Here is a 26,360-nt window from a genome sequence, read left to right on the forward strand (position 1 = left end):
GGTATAGATATTTCCACCAGAAATTTATAGGTTTAGGTCCACGCATTCATATTGCTCTCATTGAACGTTACCTCCCGATTTTCAGTTTTTTTGCAGGTTGTGGCTTAAATATTCCACCGAAATGGCCGAAATTTGGTACTTGGTCTTCGCTTGAGGTATAAAATTTTCCCCTAGAATTTTGTTCGTATTGGTCCACGCCTTCATATAGCCCCCATAGAACGGTACCTCCCGATTTCCGGTATTTTGAAAGTTGTGGCCTCAATATTTCACCGACATGTCTGAAATTTGGTCTTCATTTAGGGCATAAAACTTTCTATATGAAATTTTGCGGTATAGGTCCACGACTTCGTATAGCCCCCGTAGAACGGTACCTCCCGATTTTCGGTATTTTGAAGGTTGTAGCCTCAATATTCCTCCGAAATGGCTGAAATTTTGTATTTAGCCTTCGTTGGAGGTAAAAAACGTCCACCTCAAATGTATAGGTATAGATCCACGCATACATATTGCTCTCATTGAACGGTACCTCCCGATTTTCAGTATTTGGCAGGTTGTGGCTTCAATATTCCTCCGAAATGGCTGAAATTTGGTATTTAGTCTTCGTTGGTGGGTATTCAACTTTCCTCCAGAATTTTGTCCGTACAGGTCCACGCGTTCATATAGTCCCATTTCCGTCTGAAATTCATCGGTATAGGTCTATGTTTCGATATAGCCTCCTTAGAGCGGTACCTCTCGATTTTCGTGATTCTGAAGGTTGTGACTTCAATATCCGACCGAAATGACTGAAATTTGCTATTTAGTCCTCCATGGGGTTATAAAATATTCCAGAAGAGAATTATCGGTATAGATCCATGTCTTCCAATATCCCACATAAAAGAGTACCTATTGATATTCGGCACATTCTCTTATCGGAAACTTGTTATTTAGTCTTCTTTAAGTCTAAAAACTTTCCGCCAGAAATTTGCCGGTATAGATCAACGTTTTAATCGTTAGAACGCTAAGTCCCAAATTTCGGTATTTAGAAATTGGGTATTTAGTCTTCTTCATACACGAAAGGAAAGTAATTGCTTCATTTTACTTCAATAGAACTCGCGGTGGAGGCTGTAACAATTTCGGCCCAGTGTTTCTCCTCATAGAAGACCAATAGGTCTTCTCACAGCAGCCAAATGTGGTGTCCTATCAAAGAAGACCAATCTGTCTTCACAAATTTGTCTTCTCTTTTCAAAGGAGTCCAATAAATTTTCTCAAAAAGGAGCAATAGTTCTGCCTATAGAAACTAATCGCTTTCCTAATAGAAGACCGAACGATTATCTCATAGAGGACCATTAGACCTTCCCATAGAAGATCTATAGGCCTTCCCATAGAACGCTACCATTGTGTCTCTTCTCATAGAAGATCAATGTATCTTCACATAAATGACAAATGTTTCAGAGCAAACTAAAAAACTTTTAATAAATAAAAAGATTCCGTTTTATTATAGTTTTTGGTTCTTTTTTCGCTTTTATTGAGTAATCTCTTATGGGGCAAAATGTTTCATTCAATTCTTAAGATTTTGGTTACAAAGTATTTCAATATTTGTTTGTTTTGTTTTAAATTCAAAGCTTGTATGTATTCTATAATTTGCTTTAAAAGAAGGAAACTTAGGGGGGAGGAAGGACATCATCTCTTTGTTTTCTTAAGGATTTGTACGTTACATTTCGTTTTGCTAATAGAAAGTAAAAAATTCATTTAAACTAAAATTCAAAACAAAAGAAAACACAATTCACTTTAAAATATTTTTAAATATAAAACTTAAAAATTAAAAAAAAAAAATAATTACAATAAAAATATGCGTATAAAAACGAAACACATTTTGGTATTAGTTGCTTAGAACTGTTTAAGACAAATAAAATACAACTTAAAAAGTAATTTAATTCGTTGAACTAAAAAAATATTATTTCAAAATAATGACACATTTTGTTTTGTTACAAATAAATTAACTGGTCGTTTTTTTGTTTTTCGTTTTCTTTTTGCTAGAAAAGTGTTTAGATCGTTTTTTCATATTTCCACATTTTTTGTTCTTTTTTATATGTATGTTTTTTGTTTGTTTTTATTTTTTTATTTCTATTTTTCTTGTTTTGTTTCAAAAAGGAAAGTTGTAATATCACATATAAATTTGATTAAACAAAAAAAATTATCGTAAAACTAAATATGATGCTATAACATAAACAAATTTCTAAATTAATTCAAAACTTAAAGTAATAATAATTATAATAATTATGGTAATAAAAACTTTAACTTTGTTTTGTTTATTCGATTTGTTTAGGTCTTAGGGCTGTAAGGTTCTATTTTGTTTTGATTTGTTTCGGTTTATTTGTTTTGTTTTTGTTTCTTTTGCTTCTCTATATATGAGTTATATAAAACATGGACTAGCTTCGTTTTGGTAGTTTCTTTTTTATAATTTCTTACTTATTTATTAAGGAAACCCATTTTGAAATTGGATATTGTGTTTTAATGCAGCAGCGTAGCTTTTTTGGAAGAAGCTTTGACTCCCAAACCAATGTTGGGCGCCACTTTAACATAATATTAATTCTGCCAAAGTACCCTTTCAGCTATGAAGATGTGGTCAAGGATTGACCACTACATCACATTGATCCCAATCATATTATAAGCTTCGATTCTGTTCCTCAACAAGCCCTTTTCAAAATGGATAACCTTCGTACTTATGCTTATACAAATGTAAATTGCTTAAATAAGGTCGACGTTTTTAACAAAAATTTAACAAAAAAAAATCTATAAATTTTCGGTTTCTGTGCGCCAAGCTAAGTATGTTACTAATTCTAGAATACATTTTCTACGGATTTCCATGGTTCAATGAATGGGGAGGTAGTATCGAACTTCAATATTGAAATAGTTCTAACTATTAAAAGTGCTAAAGCCTTACTCCGAACACGATCCCCTCTTAAATTAGCCACGTAAAATCGATTGCACTGAAATACTTATCATTTTGCAAAAAAAAAAAAAAAATAAATAGATCGCCACTACCTCCTTCCCCACATCTTACTGAACCACAACAGAGAGAGCAGCTAAAGCAACAAAGCTTCGGTTTTTGCTTTCTAAATACATATCTGAGGAAAAGTAGGAAAACGAACAACTAAATAAACTAATTACATATGTAGTACATACTTAAAATGCAAATAGTTGTTGTTTACACATAAACACACACATACATAAACAAATTACTATTTTTTCTTCTTCTTTTTTTAAATGCCTTTTTTCGTCTTCATCGTTTCGGTTTTCGTTAATCCAAAATTACTTTTTCTTCATCAAGCGCTGTTCTCTTCTCTTTTTGAAAACTCAAAGTTCTTGTTGCTGGTTTTTTCTTCTTTAGAATTACTAAGCGTTTCCATTTAAAAATATTGCAATTGCCTGCTGCTGCTGCCTTAAGCCAGTAAAAGCTCTTCATGTAAACCGTCCGAATCTAAGGATTTGTTGGATTTAAATATATAATTGCTAGTAGAGTCGCCTTGACTGGAACCCTGAGATTTGTTGCTCAATGACATGTTGTAAATGTCATCCAAATCCTGGCTGCGTCTGAAACTAGAAAAGGGAAGGAAAGGGATTAATAATTTGATATAGTTTGATAAGATAGTGGGTGGCAACACTGGGCTTTGATAGTTAGAAAATGATCTCCAAGAAATGTTTGAGGTTTTAAAGAGAGAGCGGTAAAAATTTAATAGCTTTTCTCTTAAAATTTCCCTATGGTAGTTTTCACCGTCAATGTAGAATTCTCAGGTTGGGCGCCATTTTAAAATTAAACGTTATAAACAAGTAAAAGAACATCTGTCGGCTTTGAGGATTGACGTTTTGCTAATAAATTCAATTTGGATAAAAACGTAAATGTGAGATAACTGAAAGAATAGACCTATGTCGGTCCATCGGTCCATAGCTCTAATTTTAGAAGTCAATCCAGTCATTTTATTTGGTCACCGTATTATTTCTGAGCTTCTGGGTCTAGAAGCATGAACTTGCCCACGAAAAAATATATCGTTTTAATCACAAAAACAAGCTTCGATGAAAATTTCAGAACAATCTTCGAGCAGCCCTTAAACTGCACTTAAGCGAAAGTTATTAACTTAACTTATTAATTTCTCGTTGGAGTCGAGCGTAATGACCAATGATTTTTTTGCAAGTGAAAAAGGAAAGCCGAAGTTTCGACATGTTTCGCCGTCAATCACATGGCAGCGGGTTCTTTGTAGCGGATTGACCCGGAACTACACAACATCATTGTTTCGCCCAGCGGCTGTCACCTCAATGTACATATGTTTGTATTTGTTTCGTTTTTCTGTGTTGGAAGAAGCATATCCCGGAATGCCTGTTCCGAATCCTTTTGGTCCGTGCCGGGACGGAGGAAAACCCAAGACCAATATATTAGTGCTCGGTTTGTCACATCCGCATCTTCACCCACATCCAGCCTTCGGTGAGATGCAATAGATGTCATGAGTGGGTGCATCTAAGGGGTTGCTCTGGACTTGTCCACGTGAGGGACTACGACAGGGACTATGTTGCTGCATGCTGTGTGAATACAGTCCCCAGTGAGTCCACATCGGATTACGAAACTCCCTCGTAGTCTGATTATGAGACTCCCCGCAGTCTCCTCGACAACAACCGCACATGCAGCCTTTAACACCAGCCGTTGTTGTCTCAATCCCGGAAAATGCACCCTTTTTGCAATTTAATTGCAGTGGGCTCCGAGGTAAGATCGAGGAAATAGTAGATTTTATGAGTCGGAGGAATATCAAGGTCGATGCAGTGCAAGAAACCAAGGTCAACAACAACTGTAGCTTACAACGTTGCGATGGTTACAACGTGCTAAGGACGGATCGCACCAGAAGTGGAGGTGGGAGATTAGCTTTGTTATTGCACCAGTCTGTCCAATACAGACCTATCTCGCTTGGGCCTGTCTCTAATGACCCGTACATGGAATGTATGGGGGTAGAAGTCAGGTGTGGAACTGTCGAGATAGAGTTGCTGAACGTATACATCCCGCCGAGAAATAGCTGTATCTCAGATTACGTGCCTAACATTAGCCCGCTTTTGGAAGGTCATAATCGTCTGGTCCTGGGGGACCTTAAAGCACATCATGAGATGTGGCATTCGGCCCTCGGAAACGACCAGAGAGGTACAGCGCTGGCTGAGCAGATTGACAGCTCTAAGTTTTGCACGATCAATGAGGACGCCCCTACCAGAATTAGAGGAGAGTGTCACAGCTCGCCAGACATAACCATCGCGTCACCTGGTCTGACAAATGAAGTTACCTAGCAACCCGTCATTTCCCTTGGATCAGACCATCTCCCCATAATTGTCTCCATTAGCAGACCACCCGATTTCATTACCTCTGAACGCCGCACATTCGTCAATCATAGGAAAGCTGATTGGTCGGGTTTCAGAGAGTTCACCAATCACCGCTTCAGAGAACTGCCCAATCATTCTGATGTTCGGGTAGCGTAATCATCACTGCTGCAGCCGCTCGCCATATCCTTGCTGGTCGAACACCCGAGGTAAGACCAAACTTCCCAGCAGAGGCGACGGGATTAGCAAATGAGCGTGATGAGCTTCGCCGAACCAACCCCAATGACCCCAGAGTCAGGGAGCTGACACTGGAAGTTAACAGGCTGGTCGGCGAGCATAAGCGGAACAAGTGGTTAAATCATCTGAAGAGTTGCAACATTGGAGCCGGTATAGGTGAATTGTGGGCAACGGTTAAGTAACTCTCGAACCCTGGAAGAAGGGAAGATAGGACCTCAGTCACGTTTGGCGACGTTACGTTGACTGACCCGAAGAGGTGCGCAAGTTATTTCAATCGACAGTTTGTCGAGCGCCCCGAGAGTAACAGGGCGAAGAAAAGAGTATTACATCGCATCAGATATCTTCCTGCCGAGGAGGAACCACCACAGTTTACAATGGATGATGTTTCCAATGCCATCTAAATCATCCAAAGCGTTGGGCCCTGATGGAATCTCCATGGTAATGCTGAAACAGCTGGATGAGCCGGGAGTGGAGTGTCTCACTAAAGTTCTCAACTTGTCGCTATCCACCCTCATTGTTCCCGAAGTCTGGAAAATGGGCAGGGTGGTCCCACTACGGAACCCCGGCACGGATGCCAGCAAAAGTGAATCGTACAGGCCGATTTCGCTTTTGTCGCCCGTAGCAAAGACCCTTGAGGCCTTAGTCCTCCCCAGTATCAGAAATAGCTATCAAGTTGCCGATCATCAGCATGGATTCCGTAAGCAGCACAGCACGACAACTGCGCTGCACGCCATTACCACACATATTTGTCAAGGACTCAACAAGAGACGACCGTGCGATAGAACAGTAATGGTGGCGCTGGCCTTTGATACAGTCAGGCACTCCACGCTGTTTGAGGACATTGAACAGACAACCCTCCGGCCAAGCTTGAAACGTTGGATAGTCAATTATATGTGTGGACGCCAGTCGTACTGTAACGTATGCGGATGATTGCACGATCCTGGCGTCGGGTACCTATCCTGATGACATCTGTGAGAGACTGAACAACTATTTAACCGTTCTTACCACCTTTTTCCATTCGAGGACTATGCAGATTTCCGCCACAAATTCAACAGCCATTCTGTTTACCACATTGACAGAGCAGATTGGAAGAGAATTGAATGTCGTGGTCGACGGTAGCAGAATTCCGACCACAAACTGCCCCAACATTTTAGGGGTCACATTCGACACTACTTTCAAGTGGTGCGCGCACGCCACAGCTATCTGCGAAAAACTGAAAAGTAGGAACAAGGTCCTCAAGTCCCTAGCCGGCAACACTTGGGGTGCAGATAAAGAAACTTTGTTGACCACATATAACGCGATAGGTCGGTCTGTGGTAAGCTAAGCGGCGCCAGCCTGGTCCCCGAGATTATGTGATACGAATTGGAAAAAGATTCAAACTTGTCAGAATGCCGCCCTGAGAACAGCACGAGGATGCCTCCTCAACACTTCAGTGGACCATCTACATGAGGAGGCAAAGATTCTTCCAGTAAAGCAACACAATGAGATGCTTTCGTTGTAGTACCTGCTTGGATGTTACCGTGTGAGCCATCCCAATCACCATCTTGTGGGTAGGCCCGAAACATTCAGGCAGATCAGGAAGGATATCCATGCTCTAGAGGTAGAGGTCCAACGATACAGGAGAGAACCCCTAGATCAACAAGCGTATCAAGTAGGTTTAAATAGTATGCACACGGATGCAGTTGCCAAGGCCTTAAGCAATTATAGTGTGAATAAAGTCCTCGAAATACATTGCAGCTGAGGACAAACTAGAGAAGTTTTGGCTCAACTACGCTCGGGATATTGCAGTCGCCTAAATTCTTATTGGGCGGAAATCGACAGCGCCGTGGAAGACATCTGCCCAGTATGTGGCATGGGCCCGCACGACACAAAACACCTTTTCAACTGCCCAGCCAAACCTACTCATCTAACTCCAGTGAATCTGTGGTTACATCCCATCGAAGCAGCCACTTTCCTGGAACTGGAGATAGACCCAGAGCCAGATTAAACAGAAGAACGAACATACAAACATAATAACAAACACTGTTACAACAGCAACAACATGTTTCGCCGTTGGCAGCAGCTCATCAGAAATATCGGCTGTGGAGTGGCTGCTCTGTCATTGAAATTGTTCTGTAGATTTTTATCCATTGTAAGACTTCCATGACAAACGCTTAGCACAGCCTTTGGAAGTTATGAGGCTTTGGTTTTATTTCCAAGTCTAGGAATGTGGCTGCTTCGATGGGTTGTAACCACATGTGAAATGTGAAACGCGCAGACGACGTGAACATGCTTTCGAATGTTGCCCCTAGAAGCTTGGGGTTATTAGTGGTCGGAATTCTATTACCTTCGATCAGGCAAGGTAGCCGATACCAAAATCCAATGTACGTCTGGTGATCATACACCTAATTGGTTATCCAACGATTCAAAGTTGGCTAGAGGGTAGTCTGCTTCATGTCCCGAAACAGCATGAAGTGCTGGACTATCTATCGCCACCAACACTGTTCTATTGCACGGCATGTTCTGGTTGTGCTCTCTCGACTGTGTGGAGATGGCCTACAGTGGTGTTGCAGCGCTGTGCTGCTTATGAAACCCATATTGATGATCGACAATTGGATAGCTTTTTTGATGCTGGGAGAGAGTAAAACCTCTTTGGTACATGCGACAAAGAGAAATCGATCTTTACGATACGCTTTTGCTGGCATCATTGCCTGGCTTCAGTACCGGGCACACGCTGCCCATTTTTCAGACTTCGGAAACGATGTGGGTGGCTAGCGACAGATTGAGAACTTTAGGGAGATACTTCACTCCCGGCACACCCAGCTATTTTAGAATTACAATGGAATTTCCTTCAGGTCTCAATGCTTTGGATGAATTAGTGTTCCCAATGGAATTTGCAACATCATCTATTGCAAATTGTGGCGATTCATACAAGGCTGGAAGAGATGTAAAGCAACGGCGTAGTGCTCGGCAAAGTGTCGATTAAAATAATTTGATCAGCTCTTCGAATCAGACAGCGCAATGTCGCCAAACGTGACTCAGGTCCCGTTGAACACAATTTCCACTTGTTTCGCATGTGCTCACTGACCTACCTATTAACTTCAACTGTCAGCTACCTAATTATGACGTTACTAGGTTTGGCTCGCCACGCTCTGCTAGAAATGTTGGTCTCATTTCGGGTATTCAACCAACAGGTGTATAGCGAGCTGCTGCAGCTGTGACGAGCAGTTCCCTGAAGCGGTAATAGGTGAACTGTCTGAAACAAGGGGCGTCCTCATTCACCGTGCAAAACGTGGAGCTATCAATCTGCTCAGTCAAACATCAAACGACCAGAGGGATGATCATAATTTAGGATCAAATGCCACAACTCCTGATAAGCATTAAAGTCCCTTAAGACCGGTCGGTTATGATCTTCCAAAAGCGGGCTAATGTTTGGCCTATAACCTGAAGTACATCTATTAACGGGATGTATACTTAGAGCAACTGTACCCCGGCAGCTCAACAACACACTGCTACAGCCCACACATTCCATGTAGAGATCATTAGATCCAGGCTCAAGCTAGATAGGTCTGTATTGAACAAACTGGTCCCCCACCTCCACTTATGGTGCGATTCTTCCTAAGTACGTTGTAACGTTGTAGGCTGCAATTGTTGTTGAACACGGTTTTATGTGCCACTGCGACCATGATATTCTTCCGACTCACAAAGTCCACAATTTCTCCAATCTTACCTCGGAGTCCATTGCAATTAACGTTCAAAAATAATGCATCTCCAGAGATTGGAACAGCTCCGACCGGTGTTTAAGTTGGTGCCGCCATGGTTTTTAGAACTCCATTGGATCATGAATTGGACAATTCAAATTCAAAACCGTTGAACACGTGCCCTTAAACTGTTTTTGTGTGAATACATTTTAAATTTTGTGTGGGAGAAAGTAGTGGTCCGATGTATATTCGAACCTGATCTATTTCTGAAAGAAATATTACGATGTGTAAAGTTTGGACCAAATCGGTTACTCCCGTCGAGAGTTATATTACACACCATTTTAGAGAAAAAAACTTTTGTGGGAATGGTACCCGAAGGTGTGGACCGATGTGGCGCATTTTCGAACTTGTTCTAAGTTTGGACAAAATATTACAAGGTGCAAATAGTTCGATCCGTTAGAGTGTTATCGTGCACATCAGCCAGTCGGACTGCAAGTTTTCTGAAACGGATTTGGTCCAAACATACTGGGGAGCCTAAAACCATTATTTCGATGGGGCATATTTTTGATCGTATCAAAGTGTATATACCCTCGTTAGCCTCAAGATATGGGTTATAATAATTGGATAATAGATTACATTTACAGGAATCTACTATATAGTTAATTGAGCCTCACGTTGGGCGCCATTTGTAACATGCGCTTTTAAGTAAAACTTTATGAACAATTGGGCCAATAGTTTAAAGTGCAATTAATCGGATATAAAATTCGAATTGTTTTCCCACATTGGGCGCCACATAAGACATACAATTGCTGTATTAGTTTCTTCGATTTTTTCGATAAGCGTTGAGTTCCACGTTGGGCGCCATTTGTAACATACGTTTTTTTAGTAAAACTTTATGAACAATTGGGCCAATAGTTTAACGTGCAATTAATCGGTTATATAATTCGAATTGTCTTTTCACATTGGGCGCCACATAAGACATACAATTGCTGTATTAGTTTGTTCGATTTTTTCGATGAGCGTTTGTGTAGGAATTTTGAAACTAAATAATGAGCCCAGAATTATTTGATATAATTTCGAAAATTCAAAATGTAGTTCACACTTGTTTGAAAATTGGTTAAAGGAATTTAACGTTGGGCGCCATTTTTATACCGTCCACCATATTATGGAGGGTACATTAAATTTGTGATTCCGTCTAAGGATAAAATATTGTTGAAATGTATTTGAAGTCAGTAGAAGTTTTAGTATTGAAAATGTGTCACTTAGGTCTATGTTTGAGTATAGCACCCACTGTCCGATTTCAGATTTTTTTGGGGAGTTCAGCCATTTTTTGAACAAAATTGGTGGTAAAGTGGAATTTTTTCCACTCAAATACCTCTATCAAAAATGGTCGATAAAGGTCAACGTATTTAAATAGTCCCATATAACGGTACATCCCGATATAAGCTATTTTTAAAGTTTGAGGCATATTTTTCAACGGAATTGGTGGTAAATTAACAGTTTGTGTGATCTTGGAGAAGACATTCATTGCAGATACACGTTTTGGTATTGCAAATTGGAAATTTGTCCTAATAGAGAGTAGAAAACACCCTTTCAAAAATTGTCTACATAGGTCCGGTGTTTAGGCATATCGCATATAACAGTTCTCCCCGAGTTACATATTTACTTATGTTCCCACAAAATTCCGCGAGGGGACAAGGGAGACTTCTCTCAAATCAATGAGTGCGGGACTTACCTACCTCTCATGATACGGTACTGACTTTTGAATACGAATCCGAAGTCATGCCCTTAAGAAACCACCAATTTCGGCCAGTTTGTGCTGTTGAAAATGTTGTTTTGACTGGTCTGGGAATCGAATTTAGGCATGTAGTGCTCAAGGCGGTGTGCTTACCATTGCGGCACGGGGAACAATATCAGGTATTTTTAAAGTTTTAACATTTACCACATTACAGGTCTTGCATTTGGAATAGCCCGATTTTAGATATTCCGAAAGGTTTTGCCACATTTTTCAGCAGAATCAAGTTTGTTTTGGGCTTCATACAGGGTATACGATATAACATATGCTAAAGTTTTAAGTTTTCCTCGTGGATGTTCATAGTTCTGCTCAGCTATTTTAATTATTATTTTTTGCATTATAATGTTTCAAGTTAACTTTGAAAAACAATTGCCCAAACGATTAATTTAATTTCAAAGTGTCTATATTAACAAATAAAAACCCCACGTTGGGCGCCATTTACAATTAATAATTAACATAACCCTCATTCCCTAGTGTTGTCATTTTTAAATTGCGTGTTTTTATTTCATTCAACTTACCTACTAACTGGACGACTATAACTAGAATTGGCGGGACTAGCTGGATTATTACTATTGGTATTACTACTCTCCATTTCCGCATCTTCGGGATCCTTTTGTGTATTGTTGCTATTGTAGAGATCATCATCACAATTCTCCAAATATTCACCGCGAAGATAATTGTCCAAATCATGCTCCTCCTCCTCTTCATCCTGATAGTCTTCATTATTGTCTTCATGTTGCTGTGACTCGACCATGCACAGCCATTGTGAGTTGTGGTTACGGAATTTCTCCAACTGCATAGGAACATTTTATTTCCAATTTAAATTCACATAAAAAACAATTCGTCGCGATAATGCAAAAAAAGAGAACAGAAAAATTACAGATTTTTTGGGGGATTTAAACAGAAGTAATTTGTTGTTGTTGTTCAATGTCTTGCAGTTGTTGTGACTCCACCACCATACCCAACCATTGTGAGTTGTGGTTGCGAAATTTTTCCAGCTAAAAAGAAGAAAATTTGTAGAAAACAGAAAAGAATGCAAAAAAAGAGCGGTTTGTTTTGGTTTTAAATCACAGAACAGGAACTTTGTTTGTTTTGACGAACTTTGTTGGATATGTGAACGACGTATGAGTTTTTTTGCAAAAAGGAAACATGCACAGAGAAAAAAAGCGGCGAACAGGACATGGAATGCAATGCTAAGGAAAGATTCATTTTGATTGTGTAGATAGTCGCAGACAAGTAGAGAGACATAAACGGTGTAGGAAAAGGTTTACAAAGGTGAACAAAGAAATTGGAGAACGTCTTCCACTAACCAGATTTTGGACTATTATATCACGGATATACCCACGAAAAAAGTTTGTCGTTGTATTCACAACCATAAACACTACCTTCGCTAAAAATTTCAAAACGACCCCCAATCAGCACTTAAACTGTATTTAGGCGAAATTTTTGAAGTTTTGTGGGGGAGATACATGACGAAGTGGAACGATTATTTCTATTTTCAAATTTATTTAACTGAGAGTAAAATATAACGATATTTAATGTCGTTTTAATTGTAACCGCAGGATATTTTAGAGATTTCGGGCCAACATGCCAGGAAGGTTGGACTGGCCCACGAAAACATTATAATCAGGATAAAAAGGAATATCTCCGTTAAAGAATTTCAAAACTATTTTCAACCAGACCTTAAACTGAGAAATAATATTGAACTTTTGTAGTGGAGGTACCCGAAGGAGTTCTCCGATAAAGACCTTATAGGAAACTGAGGTACGTTCGGAAGAAATATTATGATTTGAAAAGTTTCGACTAATGCGGATATTCAAGTCGCTAAATTCCACGGCTGCGGATTCTTCGACATCGGATTGACTCGGAATCTCACTACATCAGCTTTCCGGCCAGCGGTTGTCACCTCAGTGTACATATTTGAGATCAGATTCTGTTGGTCCCTATCGGGACGAGATCCGCTTCGACAACACTCACCATGAGACCCAACAGCAACCGCAGTAATTATTTGTTGTCCCAATCTCTGGAAATTAATCATTTTTGCAATTTAATAGCAATGGACTCCGAGGTGAGATAAAGGAAATAGTGAACTTTATGAGTCGCAAGAATATCAGCGGCGAAAACCAGGCTCAACAACAATTGCAGCTTACTCTTTGTGGCGGTTACAACGTACTGAGGAAGGATCGCACCAGAAGTAGAGGTGGGGACTAGCTACCTGTTGCCCCAGTCTGTTGAATACAGACTTATCTTTCATGAACATGACTCTAATGACCCACACAAGGAATTGGTAGAATTGCTTAACATCCCGCCCATTAGCCCGTTTACGGAAGGTCAAAACCGACTGGTATTAAGGGACTTCAATGTTAATCATAAGTTGTGGCATTAGGTAGTAGGTAATGACGAGCTCTACGTTTTGCACGGCCCCTATCAGAATTAGCGTAGAGTGCCATAGTTCGCCAGACGTGACCATCGTGTTATCTAGTCTGACAGATGACATTAGATGGTCCTATAATCGCTACATTACCTAACCAACCGACTTCAACGCACTTTCTTCAATCATAAGAAAAGCTAATTGGCCTAGTTTCGGAGAGGTTACAATGACCTCTTCAGAGAACTGTCCAACCCTCCTGATGTTCGGATAGCAGAAATAATATTACTGGTCGAATAGCCAAAGTGAGTGCAAATTTCTCAGTAGAGCAGCTTGCAAATGAACTTTAGTGACCATAGAGTTAGGGAGTAGACTTTGGAAGCTAATCTGTTTTAAAAGAGTTAAAACGTTGGAGCCGGAATTAGAGAATTGTGGGCAAACAAAGATTAAGTTGCTCTTGAACCCAGGGGAGAGGGAAGATAGGATGTCAGGTACGTTTGCCGCCGTTATGTACCGAAGAGGTACATAATTTATTTTAATCGACAAAATTTTTCGAGCATCCCGTGAGTGACATGGCGAAGAGATTTCTTCCTGCCGAAGAGGAACGAACAATGGATGATGTTGCAAATGCCATTAGAAACGTTAGGTATTGGCGGTATCTCCAGGGTAATACTGATACAGGTGGATGAGCCAGGAGTCCCGCTACTGGAGGCAGTCAAAGGTGAATCGTCTGTAGCAAAGACTTTTGAGGCTCTATTAGTTGAGTATCACACGAAAGTTCTCAACCTATCGCTAGCCACCCACATAGTGCCCGAAGTCTTAAAAATGGACCGGGTGGTTCTGCTACGGATGCCAGGTAAGTATGCCTGCATCGGTGTATCGTACAAACCGATTTCGCTTCTGTCGCTAGTAGCAAAGATTCTAGGGCTTAAGGCATCAGAAATAGCTATCCAATTGCCGATCATTAGTATGGGTTCCGTAAGCAGCATAGCACTGCAACAGCGCAGCACGCCATCTACACACGATTGGACAATCTGACTTATCAAAAGCCTATGATCCTGTCAAGAACTCTATACTGTTTGAGCAGACTACCCTCCGGCCAAGTTCAAAACGTTGAATAATCAATCACAAATGTGGACGCCGGTCGTACGTGGAATGGATGAACAAAAAGTTGAAGCTCCGTAGAGTGAAACAAGGAGTTTTCGAAGGTGGACTGATATCTGCGGAAATGTTTAACCCCTAGCTTTCTTGTATTCCATTCCCTGTAGCCGGCATTGGTACCGTTACGTATGCTGGTTATTGTACGATTTTGGCGTCAGGTATCTTCCCTTATGTCATTTGTGAAAGGCTTTTCCGTGCGAGGAATATGCAGATATACGTCACTAAATCTACGGCCACTCTGTTCACCCCATGAACTACGCAGATGAGCGTAGAATTGAATGTCTTGATCGATGGCAGCAGAATTCCGACCACTAACTACAACAAGTTTCTAGCGGTAACATTCGCTCAAGTCTCTTGCCGGTAGCACAAGAAACTTTATACACCAGACAAAAAACCCACCTAGACCACATACTACGTGATAGGTCCGTCTGTTACAAGCTATGCGTTGTCAGTTTTGTCCCTTATCTAATGTCATTTGTGAAAGAGTAAACTACTATTTGATCGAACTTCCCACCCTTTTGCGCTGGAGGAATATGCAATTATCCGCCACCAATTTTTGGGCCATCTGTTCACCACATGGACTGCGAGGATGAGCCTGTGCTCAATGTCCTGATCGATTGTTGTAGAATTCCCACTACAAACTACCCCCAGATTCTAGAGGTAACTTTCGACAACATGTTAACGTCGTCCGCGAATGCCACAGATATCTGTGACAGGCTGAGATGTAGGAACAAGGTCCTCAAGTCCCTAGACGATGGCAATTGGGGTCTGTGACAACCTATGTGGCGAAAGTGTGGTCCGCGAATCAGTGGAACAATATTCAAACCAGATCTACAGCAGGGACCCGCCTCCACATGTCATCAGTGGACCAATACAATGGTATGCTTTCATTGCAGTATTTGCTCGGGTATTATAATGAGGGTCATCCTAATCAGCGTATAGTGCATAGGACCCTCCCTACACAGGCATGTCAGGAGGCATCTTCATGGACTAGATGACCGCAGAGATGAATGTGAATGTAGAATTGAATATCCTGATCGATGGCAGCAGAATACCGACCCCTAACGGTCACAAGATTCTAGGGGTAATATTCGACTGCGTGTGCACTGCTATCTGTGACAAATGAGATGTAGGTCCTCAAGCCATAAGACGACATCACTTGGGGTGCAGACATAGAAACCTTATTGACCAGAAATAATGCGATAGTTGTGTCTCTGATAAGCTATGCGGCGTCAGTGTGGTCCGCGAACTTTAATCCAACGCGACGGAACAATATCCAAACCTGTGAGAATGCCTCATGTCATCAGTAGGCCATCTTCACGAGAAGGCAAAGATTCTTCCTGTGCGGCAACACAATGGCATGCTTTCGTTGCAGTACTTGCTTGGGAGCAATCGTGAGAATCATCCTAATCACCGAATGGTGGATATGACTCCCCAACCAGGCATGCCAGGAGGGATTTTCGTGATCTAGAAAGATAGAGGTCCAACGCTACAAGGGAGAACCCCTAGATTAGCAAGCCTGTCTATCAGGTCCAGAATCCCACGACAGCGGGTTCTTTCGTACCGGATTGACCCGAAACCATAGTGTTTCGGCCAGGGGCTGCCAACCCAGCACCAAACCTATGCTTCTACGTAGGTTTCATGCTGTTACAAAAAAAAAAAAAAAAAAAACAAGTAAAAAGTCGTTAAGTTCGGCCGGGCCGAACTTTTTATACCCTCTACCATAAAATAGTCTTAATTAAAATGGAATAATTAGGGTCCTTTCAAAATGTTAGGTGGAACAACTTTTCGACAATGGATAGACTCAAAAATTTCATCACGCCATAACGCGGAAGTTCGACTCACGGCGGATCTGTCCTTCGGGGTTCATAATATACTCACCAAGGCCTTTCTTCCCCAAGAGGAATTTTCCGTGCCCCAGACTTTCACCTCCATTTTGTTGCACAGTGTTATCTAATCTAATCTAAAAAAATGTGTTCAGCTAGGTGAAAGGTACCACCTACGGGTCTATATCAAAGAGTCAACCTATCTTTAATTTTGTTGGTGGAAAAGTTTTATAGCTGCAGGGAACTTCAAGAGTCAAATTGAGGGTAGTTTCATCAAAACAATGTAGACCCTCAAAAATGGACCCATGTTGACGAATTTTAGTGAAGAAATTTCGTGACCACTGAAAATTCCCGAAAATCGGGAGGTACATGGGGGGATATACCAAAACATGGACCTACATATATTGACGATTATTTTTGAATAGATAAAATTGTAGCTAAAATTCTCAAAATATCGATCATTACAGCTAGTTCGGTTAAAAATTGCAGCTAAAATTCTCAAAATACCGAAAATCGGGGATACCGTTATATGGGAGCTATACCAAAACATGGACCTATGTTGACGATGTTTCGTTGGAGACGTTTTACGACCACTGAGAACTTCAAATGTCAAATTACAGCTATTTCGGTTAAAAACTGTAACTAAAATGCTCAAAATACCGAAAATCGGGAGATACGGTTATAAGGGGGCCATACCAAAACGTGGACCTATGTTGACGATGTTTGGTGGAGATGTTTCATGACCACTGAGAACCTCAAATGTCAAATTGCAGATAGTTCGGTTACAAATTGTGGCTAAAATTCTCAAAATACCGAAAATCGAGAGGTACCGTTATATGGGGGCTATACCAAAACATGGACCTATGTTGACGATGTTTGGTGGAGATATTTCATGACCGCTGGGAACCTCAAATGGCAAATTACAGCTAGTTCGGTTAAAAATTGTAACTAAAATTCTCAAAATACCGAAAATCGGGGGGTACCGATATATGGGGGGATATACCAAAACATGGACCTATGTTGACGATGTTTCGTGGAGATGTTTCATGACCACTGAGAACCTCAAATGTCAAATGGCAGATAGTTCGGTTAAAAATTGTGGCTAAAATTCTCAAAATACCGAAAATCGGGAGGTACCGTTATATGGGGACTATACCAAAACATGGACCTATGCCCATATCCTCTGGGATATAAATTTGTTGATCACTAGGAACCCTAATTGCCAAATTATAGCTAATTCGGTCCCCAAATATGGCGAAGAACGTCAAAATACCTCAAATCCGGAGGTACCGTTATATGGGGGCTATACCAAAGAGTGGACCGATATAGCCCATCTTCGAACTTGACCTGCCTATGGAAAAAAGACCCTCGGGTGCCAAATTTCAGCACTCTATCTCAATTATTGCGGACGCTAGAGTGATTACAACAGACGGACAGACGGACGGACAGACGGACATGGCTAGATCGTCCTAGAATTTTATACTGATCAAGAATATATATACTTTATAGGGTCGCAAATGATTAGTTCGATGTGTTACAAACGGAATGACAAACTTAATATACCCTCCATACTATGGTGGATGGTATAAAAACTACTATCGTGCGAATGCGGTCCTCTGAGTACAACGTCAGCCGCCACGACAATCCAGAGTAGTGTTTGCAGAACTACACGTTCGGGATAGTGCAGTCGTCTAAATTCCTATAGCGCAAGGATGGATTACACTGTGCAAAATATCTGACCGAAAATCGGGTGGTACCGTTCCATGGCGGCTATATTAAGGTGTGGACCTATACCGACAAATTTCATATGGAACGTTTAATACCCTAAATGAAGACCAAGTACCAAATTTCAGCCATTTCGGTGGATTATTGTGGGCACAGCCGTAAATCTGGAGGTATATACCGAAATCGGGAGGTACCTTTCTATGGGGCCAATATTAAGGCGTGGACCTACCGAAAAATTTCTGTGGGAAAGTTCTATACCCCTAACGAAGACTAAGTACCAAATTTAAGCCATTTCGGTGTGATAATTAGTCTAAAACCTTCAAAACACCGAAAATCGGAAGGTACAATTCTATGGGGGCTTTATGAAGGCGTGGACCGATATCGACAAATTTCATATGGAACGTTAAATACCCCAAATGAAGACCAAATACCAAATTTCAGCCATTTCGGTGGGTTGATGTGGCCACAACCTTTAATATACCGAAAATCGGGAGGTACCGTTCTATGGGGGCTATATTAAGATGTGGACCTATACCGACAACTTTCATATGGAACGTTTAATACCCCAAATGAAGACCAAGTACCAAATATCAGCCGTTTCGTTGGATTATTGTGGCCACAACCAAAAATCTGGAGGTACCGTTCTATGGGGGCTATATGAAGGCGTGGACCTATACCGACAAGTTTCTGGGGGAAAGTTGTATACCCCCAACGAAGACTAAGTACCAAATTTCAGCCATTTCGGTTTGATACCGAGGCTAAAACCTTCAAAATACCGAAAATCGGGTTGTACTGTTCTATGGGGGGCTATATGAAGGCGTGGACCAATACCGACAAATTTCATGTGGAACGTTTAATACCCCAAATGAAGACCAAATACAAAATTTCAGCCATTTCGGTGGGTTGCTGTGGCCACAACCTTTAAAATACCCAAAATCGAGGTACCGTTTTATGGGGGCAAATTGAAGGCGTAGACCTATACCGACACATTTCTGGGGGAAAGTTCTATACCCCCAACGAAGACTAAGTACTAAATTTCAGTCATTTCATTGTGATAATGAGGCTAAAACCTTCAAAATGCCCAAAATCGGGTGGTACCGTTCTATGGGGGCTATATGAAGATGTGGACCTATACCGACAAATTTCTTGGAGAAATTTGTATAACCCCACCGAAGACTAAATACCAAATTTTAGCCATTTCGGTGTGATAATGAAATACCGAAAATGGTGTGGTGTGTGGTTCTATGGGGGCTATATCAAAACGTGGTCCGATATAGCCCATTTGCAATACCAATCATCCTAAGAGTAATAGAAATTTCTATACCAAATTACAAAGCTCTATCTTAAAAATTGCAAACTGTATCTTGATTTCAACAGACGGACGGACAGACGGACATGGTTATATCGACTTAGAATTTTACCCTGATCAAAAATATATGTACTATATAGGGTATTAAAACGAAGTTACATACCATATACTGTTACCACAACAACAAAAAACCAGAGTGCTTTAGGCTCAACTGGATCAGTCGTCTAAATTCCTATAGTGCAAGAATCGATGACACCGTGCAAAACATATGCCCAGCATTCGGAACAGACCCGATTAAGCAGAATAACGAACATACAAACACTTCGTATACTTTTACAACAACACAAGACAAGATCAGAAGCAGAAACAAGATCAAGTCGCTGGTTCGCATTAGAATAGATTTTAAAATTATTACGATTGAAAAGAAATGAGCATACTTTTAGGCGGAATATTTCAATTTCAATCAGAAAATTGTTGGAGCATCGAATCTAAGAAGTTTTTGCTAGGAAATGTTAATTGTAGACATAAAAATGTCTCTCCAGATTCCGTGAAGATTCGGTTAGATCCATCTGATCTCCCCCCATAGTGAAGCAAGGCATAAAGAGAAATATAAAATTAGAAGAAAGGTGATTTCAACAGACATAAGTAATACATTAGACAGCTAAAATAGTTTAGAGTTTTGTGCTGAAGAAGTAAGTGTTCTAGACGAAGATAGTTATCAGTGCGAACAACAAAAGTAGAAACCTATTTCATACAGAAAATTGCCGAAAATTCTTCGAAGGTGTATTTTTGACATGAAGACATTTTTTTAGTAGTTTTGCAGCAGGACAAATCACAATATTAGCGGTGGTGGAGTTGTGTGCTCGATATCATATGAAATATTAATGTTTTTCCGATTATAAACGACTTACCTTAATCCTCTTGGCCCACTCGCTGTCACTAATGGCAATGATGTCCAAACAATAATCGCATATTTTACGTATCTCAGCATTCTTGTCATGCATCAAATCGATGAGATAGGCGGGCGACTCCGTCTCTTTGATCATATATTCGCGGGTACTTTCATGACGTAGAATTTGTTGGAACACAAAAATGATTTGTAGTACAATTTCATCATCTTCCTGTTTGGCTTTTAGCAGCTCAATTAGGGAAAGAACAACATTTGCACGACAGAAGAGTAAAGCGCACAGCTCATCATGGGCACAGGTTCCCAAATATACAATGGTGTCCAAGACCAAATCATCCAATTTGGCTCCGGGGACCAAAATTTTTCTTATCCATGGTATTAGTTGGAAATTTTGTAGGATTTGTGAATAATCCAAATCGGGTAGAGAGAGATTGCCCAAAATGCCCAAACATTCGACAAGGAATACTTCATCTTCACAAATGGTAAGCACCCGGGCCAAATCTCCAACATAATCAATGAACAGGGGCTGGAGAGATTCATGTTGCGAAAGATTGCGTAGGAGTTTCATGAGGAGAGCATCCTGATATTTAAAAGCACGATCCATGAGACTGTGTAAACGATTACCTTCTACCATGATTTGGGCATTGCGACGATTCAAGGAGAGATTTATGCACAAGGCTATTAAATCCAAATCCACTTTGGAGTTAAGATTTAAAATTATGGCATCGGTGGCCATTTGCACACATTCGGTGTGGGTGAACATGGCCTTGACCTGGAGGAGAAGACATAAAATGTTATAAAAAATCTACGGGAGAGAGAGAGAACTCCTTACCTTATCATCCAAACTCATGTGATAGAGAATCTTCACAGCAATACTGTGATGCTTCTCATCATTGATAAACATCACCAACATGGGCAAATAACCGGCCACAATCATTTTCCTTCTCAGCTGCCCGTCAAAAGATAAATTGAACACCAATTTTAGAGTAACCTGCACCAAATCTGTATGACCACTTTGGAAGAGTCGAGGTAATTTTGACACAATATTTAATTCGCTCATATCATCTTTGTTATCGCCCACAATGGATAACTTCTTGAGGAATGTGGTGACCAACATCAGGAGATCAATATTTTGCCGGTCCAAGGCTTTCACCAACATCTTGACAATGTTTTTGCGTCGCATTTTCTCTTCGAGCTTAACATTTTCAGCCATGTTGAGTAACAAATAGAAAGCTACTCGTAGTAACTGTTCCTGCTTTTTTGCAAATAATTTTAGTTGCTTATTGAGTCGTTCAATTTCTTCCTTCTTTGCCTTGGGATCATTGCGATCAAGAGCCTCATTACTGGACGCCTTCATGTCGCCGTTGGTGGAAATACCTGAGTCGGGGGTTTGGGCCCCAGCGGATAGAGCCTCATGATAACTGCTATTCAAAATTTGACTTTTTATCAACGATGAAGACATGCTGCTGTGGAAACTGGACCAATTACCCGATTTGGGTCGTTGTTTTAGTTCGGGTATACGGCGTCGTGGTGGTTCCATCTGCAAAGGAAGAAATAGGAAATTTAAAATTGGTTTAAAAGGTGTGGAACAAATTTCCTTAATCGACCCTTAGCAGAAAAAAATCTCTTAAATCGAAGATTTTTTAATATTTTTAATATTTTAATATTTTTTAATAATAAATCAGGGGATTTAAGTCTTTATGTCATGGACAGGTGCAAATTTCAACTACGCGAACGAAATATTTATTTTTTTTATATTTTTCAGAATTTTCTGCACGCGTTTGGTAAAGGAAAGATAAGCGAAAAGTGTTTGGTCCCCTTGTTGGGCGCCATTTATGTATGTTTTTACCTCTTTTGGTTTTTCTTCATTCATGAGATCGAGAAAATCATCTGTACTGGTATTCAGTTTCTCTTTACTGGCTTTGGCAGACAAAGGCGCCGAACCTCCGGGATTTTTACGTATATCCAATTCGTTACGCATACTTTCGTAACGACGCAATTCATAATCCATTACATCCATGCATAATGAACCGATCTGAAATTAAAAAGATAAAAAGTTAGAACAGTAAAAAAATATGAATGCCGATTCGAAACCAAATTCTTTGGAACCCAAAATCCTGATATTGTAGAACAATTTTGTTTGGTTGAAAATAAATTTAATCACATAGTTCTAGAAGTTTGGTAGTAACGATTTGAATCGACTGAGCCATTAGTATCCATTGGACACCTTACCTTATATTGGACAATAACAGGATGAAATTTCGTATATGTTGAGAAGCAAAAGAATATATAAATAATATTTGTTGATAAATCTAAACTTTTGCGCCAGTCCTCACGCAAGACTCGCGACAAAGCACTCAGGCAAGCCTCTGCGAAAAAACGAGAAGGAAATTAACAAATTAATAAATCAAAATCTAAAATGCTATATTACACTCACCATTCTTTTCCAATTCTTCCAAATTGTCGGGATTTCTAGCCACCTGTAGTATCATTGCCGATCCTCGTATACGTTCACTTAAATCTTCGTATAATAGTTCGACATATTCGTCTATGTGATTTATTGAAACATCCGATGAATCGGATGATTTTGAATGTGTTGAGGAGGACATACTGGTGCTCATTGTTGTATGGGGTCTAACTGTGGTCCGATGTGATGCTATTGCCGAACGTGGTCCCTTATTTGTATCATGAGTATCTAGAAAAAAAGGAAGAGAAAATTAAATACATCGATTATTGAATTGATTATTGGAAATCAAAAAGTGATAATATTGCCGAGCCTATCCTTAGGCTGTAGCTACTTCGGGTCAAATGTGAAAGGTGGTTTCGTATTTTGATCTATCTGATCTAAGTAATCGGGTGTAGTCTCAGAGAATGTATTCACAAATATCTTTCTGTGATGTCATTATTTGACTGACTTTGTCACCTTTTTCTACGCGAGGAATATGCAAATATCCGCACTAAATCTGCGGTCACTCTGTTCACCACATGGACTGCAGAGGTGAACACTGAGTTGAATGTCATGCTTGATGGTAGCAGAATTCCGACCACAAACTACCCCAAAACTCTAGAGGTCACATGCGACAGCATGTTAATGACGTCTGCGCATGCCACAACTATCTGCGACAAGCTGAGATGAAGGAACGATGTCTTCAAGTTCCTAGTCGGCAGGACTTGGGAAATCGTGTTGGCGACATACATATAACGCTATAGATTGGTCTGTGGTAATGGAAAAATATTCAAACCTGTCAGAATTCCGCACTGAGAACTGCAACAGGGTGTCTCCTCATGTCTTCAGTGGACCATCTACATGGAGATTCTTTCTTTGCAGCAATACAACGGCATGCTTTCATTGCAGTATTTCCTGGGTGTTACCGTGAGAGCCATCCTAATCACCATGTGGTGGATAGGACCCACACACCCAGGCATGTCATAAGGTATCCTGATGATCTAGACAGAGAGGTACAACGTAGTACAAGATAGAGCCCTAGATCAACAAGCCGCGGATGCCACAAACAACTATCGTGTGAATACGGTCCTCGGAGAATATCCTCCATTTATCGCAGATGAAGTGCGACAGATAGCACGACAAACCAATGTATTATTATATTGTCTCAATTACTATAGGGCTAGGATCGATGACACCGTGCAAAACATGTACCCAGCCTGTGGCAATGCCCTGCCAAACCTACTCAACTAACTCCAGTAATTTTGTGGTTACAGCCCATCGAAGCAGCAACATTCCTAGAACTGGAGATAGACCCAGAGTCAGATTAATGAGCGACCTTATATATGAGGACATTTCGGTGCCCAAATCTTTGCATGTAATGTCTTCCACTACCAAACAAGACTATAACTTTGTAATCATGATCCGAAAGAGGAGCCATCGTGGTGCAGTGGTATGCATGACCGCCTTGCACCCAGAACGTCTGCGGTTCAACTCCGACCAGAACATCTAAATTTTCAGCGGTGGCAAATCCCCTCAGGCTAATGTTGGCTTACATTTTCTGAGTACTTTAGTCATGAAAAACATCTCTACAAAGTGGTGTGGAAAGACAAGCCATTCGAGCTAGTCTATAAAAAGTAGCGCCCATATCATTCAGCTAATATGAATCGGGGTGCACTTATTGATATGAGAGAAGTCTTCCTTGTCCCTTCTGGGATGATTGTGGAACAATTATATTATAGTTGCCATTACAACGACAACCCCTTATTAAAATTTCAATACGATCCGAAAAATGTTAATAAACTCGATTAAAGCGCAAAAGTGTTGAACTTTTGTGGAGGAGCCTCAGTCAACCAGCCAATTTTGTTGGTCACAGTAGGACTTTTTAGAGATTTTGGGACATTGTCAAGAAACTTGGACTTTCGCACGGAAACCCTTTGAGCATTTCAAACCAATCCTCGCCCTAGAGAATCATCTGCAAAATCCATATAATTGACATTTTGAACTTTGAACGTGAACTTGACCTCCCTGGAACTTGATGTACGTTTGGAAGAAATTGCACAATGTGTAAAGTTTTGGCCCAAACGGATATTCCATTCGTAAGTTATATTTCATGTTGTTATTATAGCAAAGCAAATATGTTCGTTCGTTTATCTGCCAGTTATCTGGTACTGGTTTATTTATGTAGAAATTCAAACATTCTGTAACCTGAACCATACAAAATCAAGAAATGGAAACAATACGAATTAAGGAGGCTGCATCGTCCAGAACCTTATTGGGCTAAAACACTAGTATATGCCGTGGCGGCTGGGCTTGTTGATCTAGAGGTTATCGTTTGTACCTTTAGACCTTTATCTCTAGATCAGAGATGAACACATGGTTCTTATTAGCCTTTTCGTTAAACACAAATCTTCATCTCCTCGTTAAGATGGTCCCCTGATGTCATTAGGCAGTCTTCGGGGCGGCATTCTGGCAGGTTTGAATGCCTTTTCACTCCGTAGCGCTAACATTTGCATACCACTTTACAGATGGGCGCTGTCATAACAAACAAAAACGACAAAAGTGATTAGTACTTGGTCGCCGTTAAAGTGCATAGTTGTTGTCTAGTGTCACGATCGTGACATGCGCCCTCTGTAGTGTGGTATGCCACATTGTCACGGCATACTTTACCACTGAACTTCCTATTGCATTATAAAGGGTAAACAAGGAGTTCCTTATCCTTGTTACTACATCGGACGACTTAAATATAATGTCGAACGTTACACCCAATATCATGGGGTAATTAGTGGTCAGAATTAGGATACCATAGAGCAATATGTTCAGACGAAGCCACATTTTAGCCGTGAAGATAGTCAACGGATGGAAGAACTGCACAAAGTCAGATATGACTTAACGCCAAAATTGTACAATCACCCGCATACATTACGATATCTATACCGTCTGGAGGGTGTGATATTTCAGAAAGTTAGAGGATGAACAGTTCAGGAGACATCACGCCGCCTCCCGTCTGGAGGATGAACATTTCTGTACATATCACGTCACCTTGGGGAACTCCCTGTTTCACTCTTCGGCGTTTGGACTTCTTATTTCTGAATTCCAGAAATGGCGGCTGAGGGAAACTTCTGTTTGAGTTACCGACAAAAATCGGTAAAATTAAAATGCTTATAATTTCGGTAATTAACGATGTTTGTCGGTAAGTTAGCGACGAATAAAAAGTAGTCGTAAAGTTCTACCGATAGCAAAAGTGTTGTCAACTTTTATTTGAATTTTTTATTCATAATTTTTAGTTTTACTTTTGCCGATTTTTGTCCGAAATCCATGCAGATGTTGTGCAACTGGGATACAGCTTCTCGCCATAGGTAGGAGTAGGTCTTCTAGAATATTCGCTACTGGGGACAGGCCTGTACGCCTATGTTGGCATGCTTGCCTGGCTTTAGTAGAGGGACCACCCTGCCAACTTTCCAGACTTCTGGTACAATATGGGTGCTAACGATATATTGAAGACACTTGTAAACTACTCAACTCCCTGTCCTTCCAGTTGCTTAAGCAGTACCATTGCCGGGTGAGTTTAAATCTTCGGA

General features: G+C 40.5%; 1 protein-coding gene across 8 annotated transcripts in view; it reads right to left on the reverse strand.

Moving 5' to 3' along the window:
• Nucleotides 1-1,466: 1,466 nt before the first annotated feature.
• Kap3 (kinesin associated protein 3) overlaps nucleotides 1,467-26,360 on the reverse strand; it is a 209,249-nt gene continuing 184,355 nt past the window's right edge. For 6 of the 8 annotated variants that reach the window (XM_073977590.1, XM_073977591.1, XM_073977596.1 and 3 more), the window contains 7 exons: nucleotides 22,774-23,031; nucleotides 22,569-22,705; nucleotides 22,186-22,371; nucleotides 21,169-21,876; nucleotides 20,341-21,108; nucleotides 11,559-11,833; nucleotides 1,467-3,576 (listed from right to left, as the gene is read on the reverse strand). In XM_073977590.1, the coding sequence (XP_073833691.1) occupies nucleotides 3,420-3,576; nucleotides 11,559-11,833; nucleotides 20,341-21,108; nucleotides 21,169-21,876; nucleotides 22,186-22,371; nucleotides 22,569-22,705; nucleotides 22,774-23,031 (2,489 nt within the window). In that variant the 3' untranslated portion in view covers nucleotides 1,467-3,419. Of the gene's footprint in view, nucleotides 3,577-11,558; nucleotides 12,039-20,340; nucleotides 21,109-21,168; nucleotides 21,877-22,185; nucleotides 22,372-22,568; nucleotides 22,706-22,773; nucleotides 23,032-26,360 lie in introns of all 8 variants that reach the window. The other 2 variants (XR_012411797.1, XR_012411796.1) reach the window with 1 other exon arrangement.

The sequence above is a fragment of the Musca autumnalis genome, unplaced genomic scaffold, assembly GCF_047663935.1.
Source record: "Musca autumnalis isolate F117 unplaced genomic scaffold, ASM4766393v1 scaffold_3, whole genome shotgun sequence".
Lineage (NCBI taxonomy): Eukaryota > Metazoa > Arthropoda > Insecta > Diptera > Muscidae > Musca > Musca autumnalis.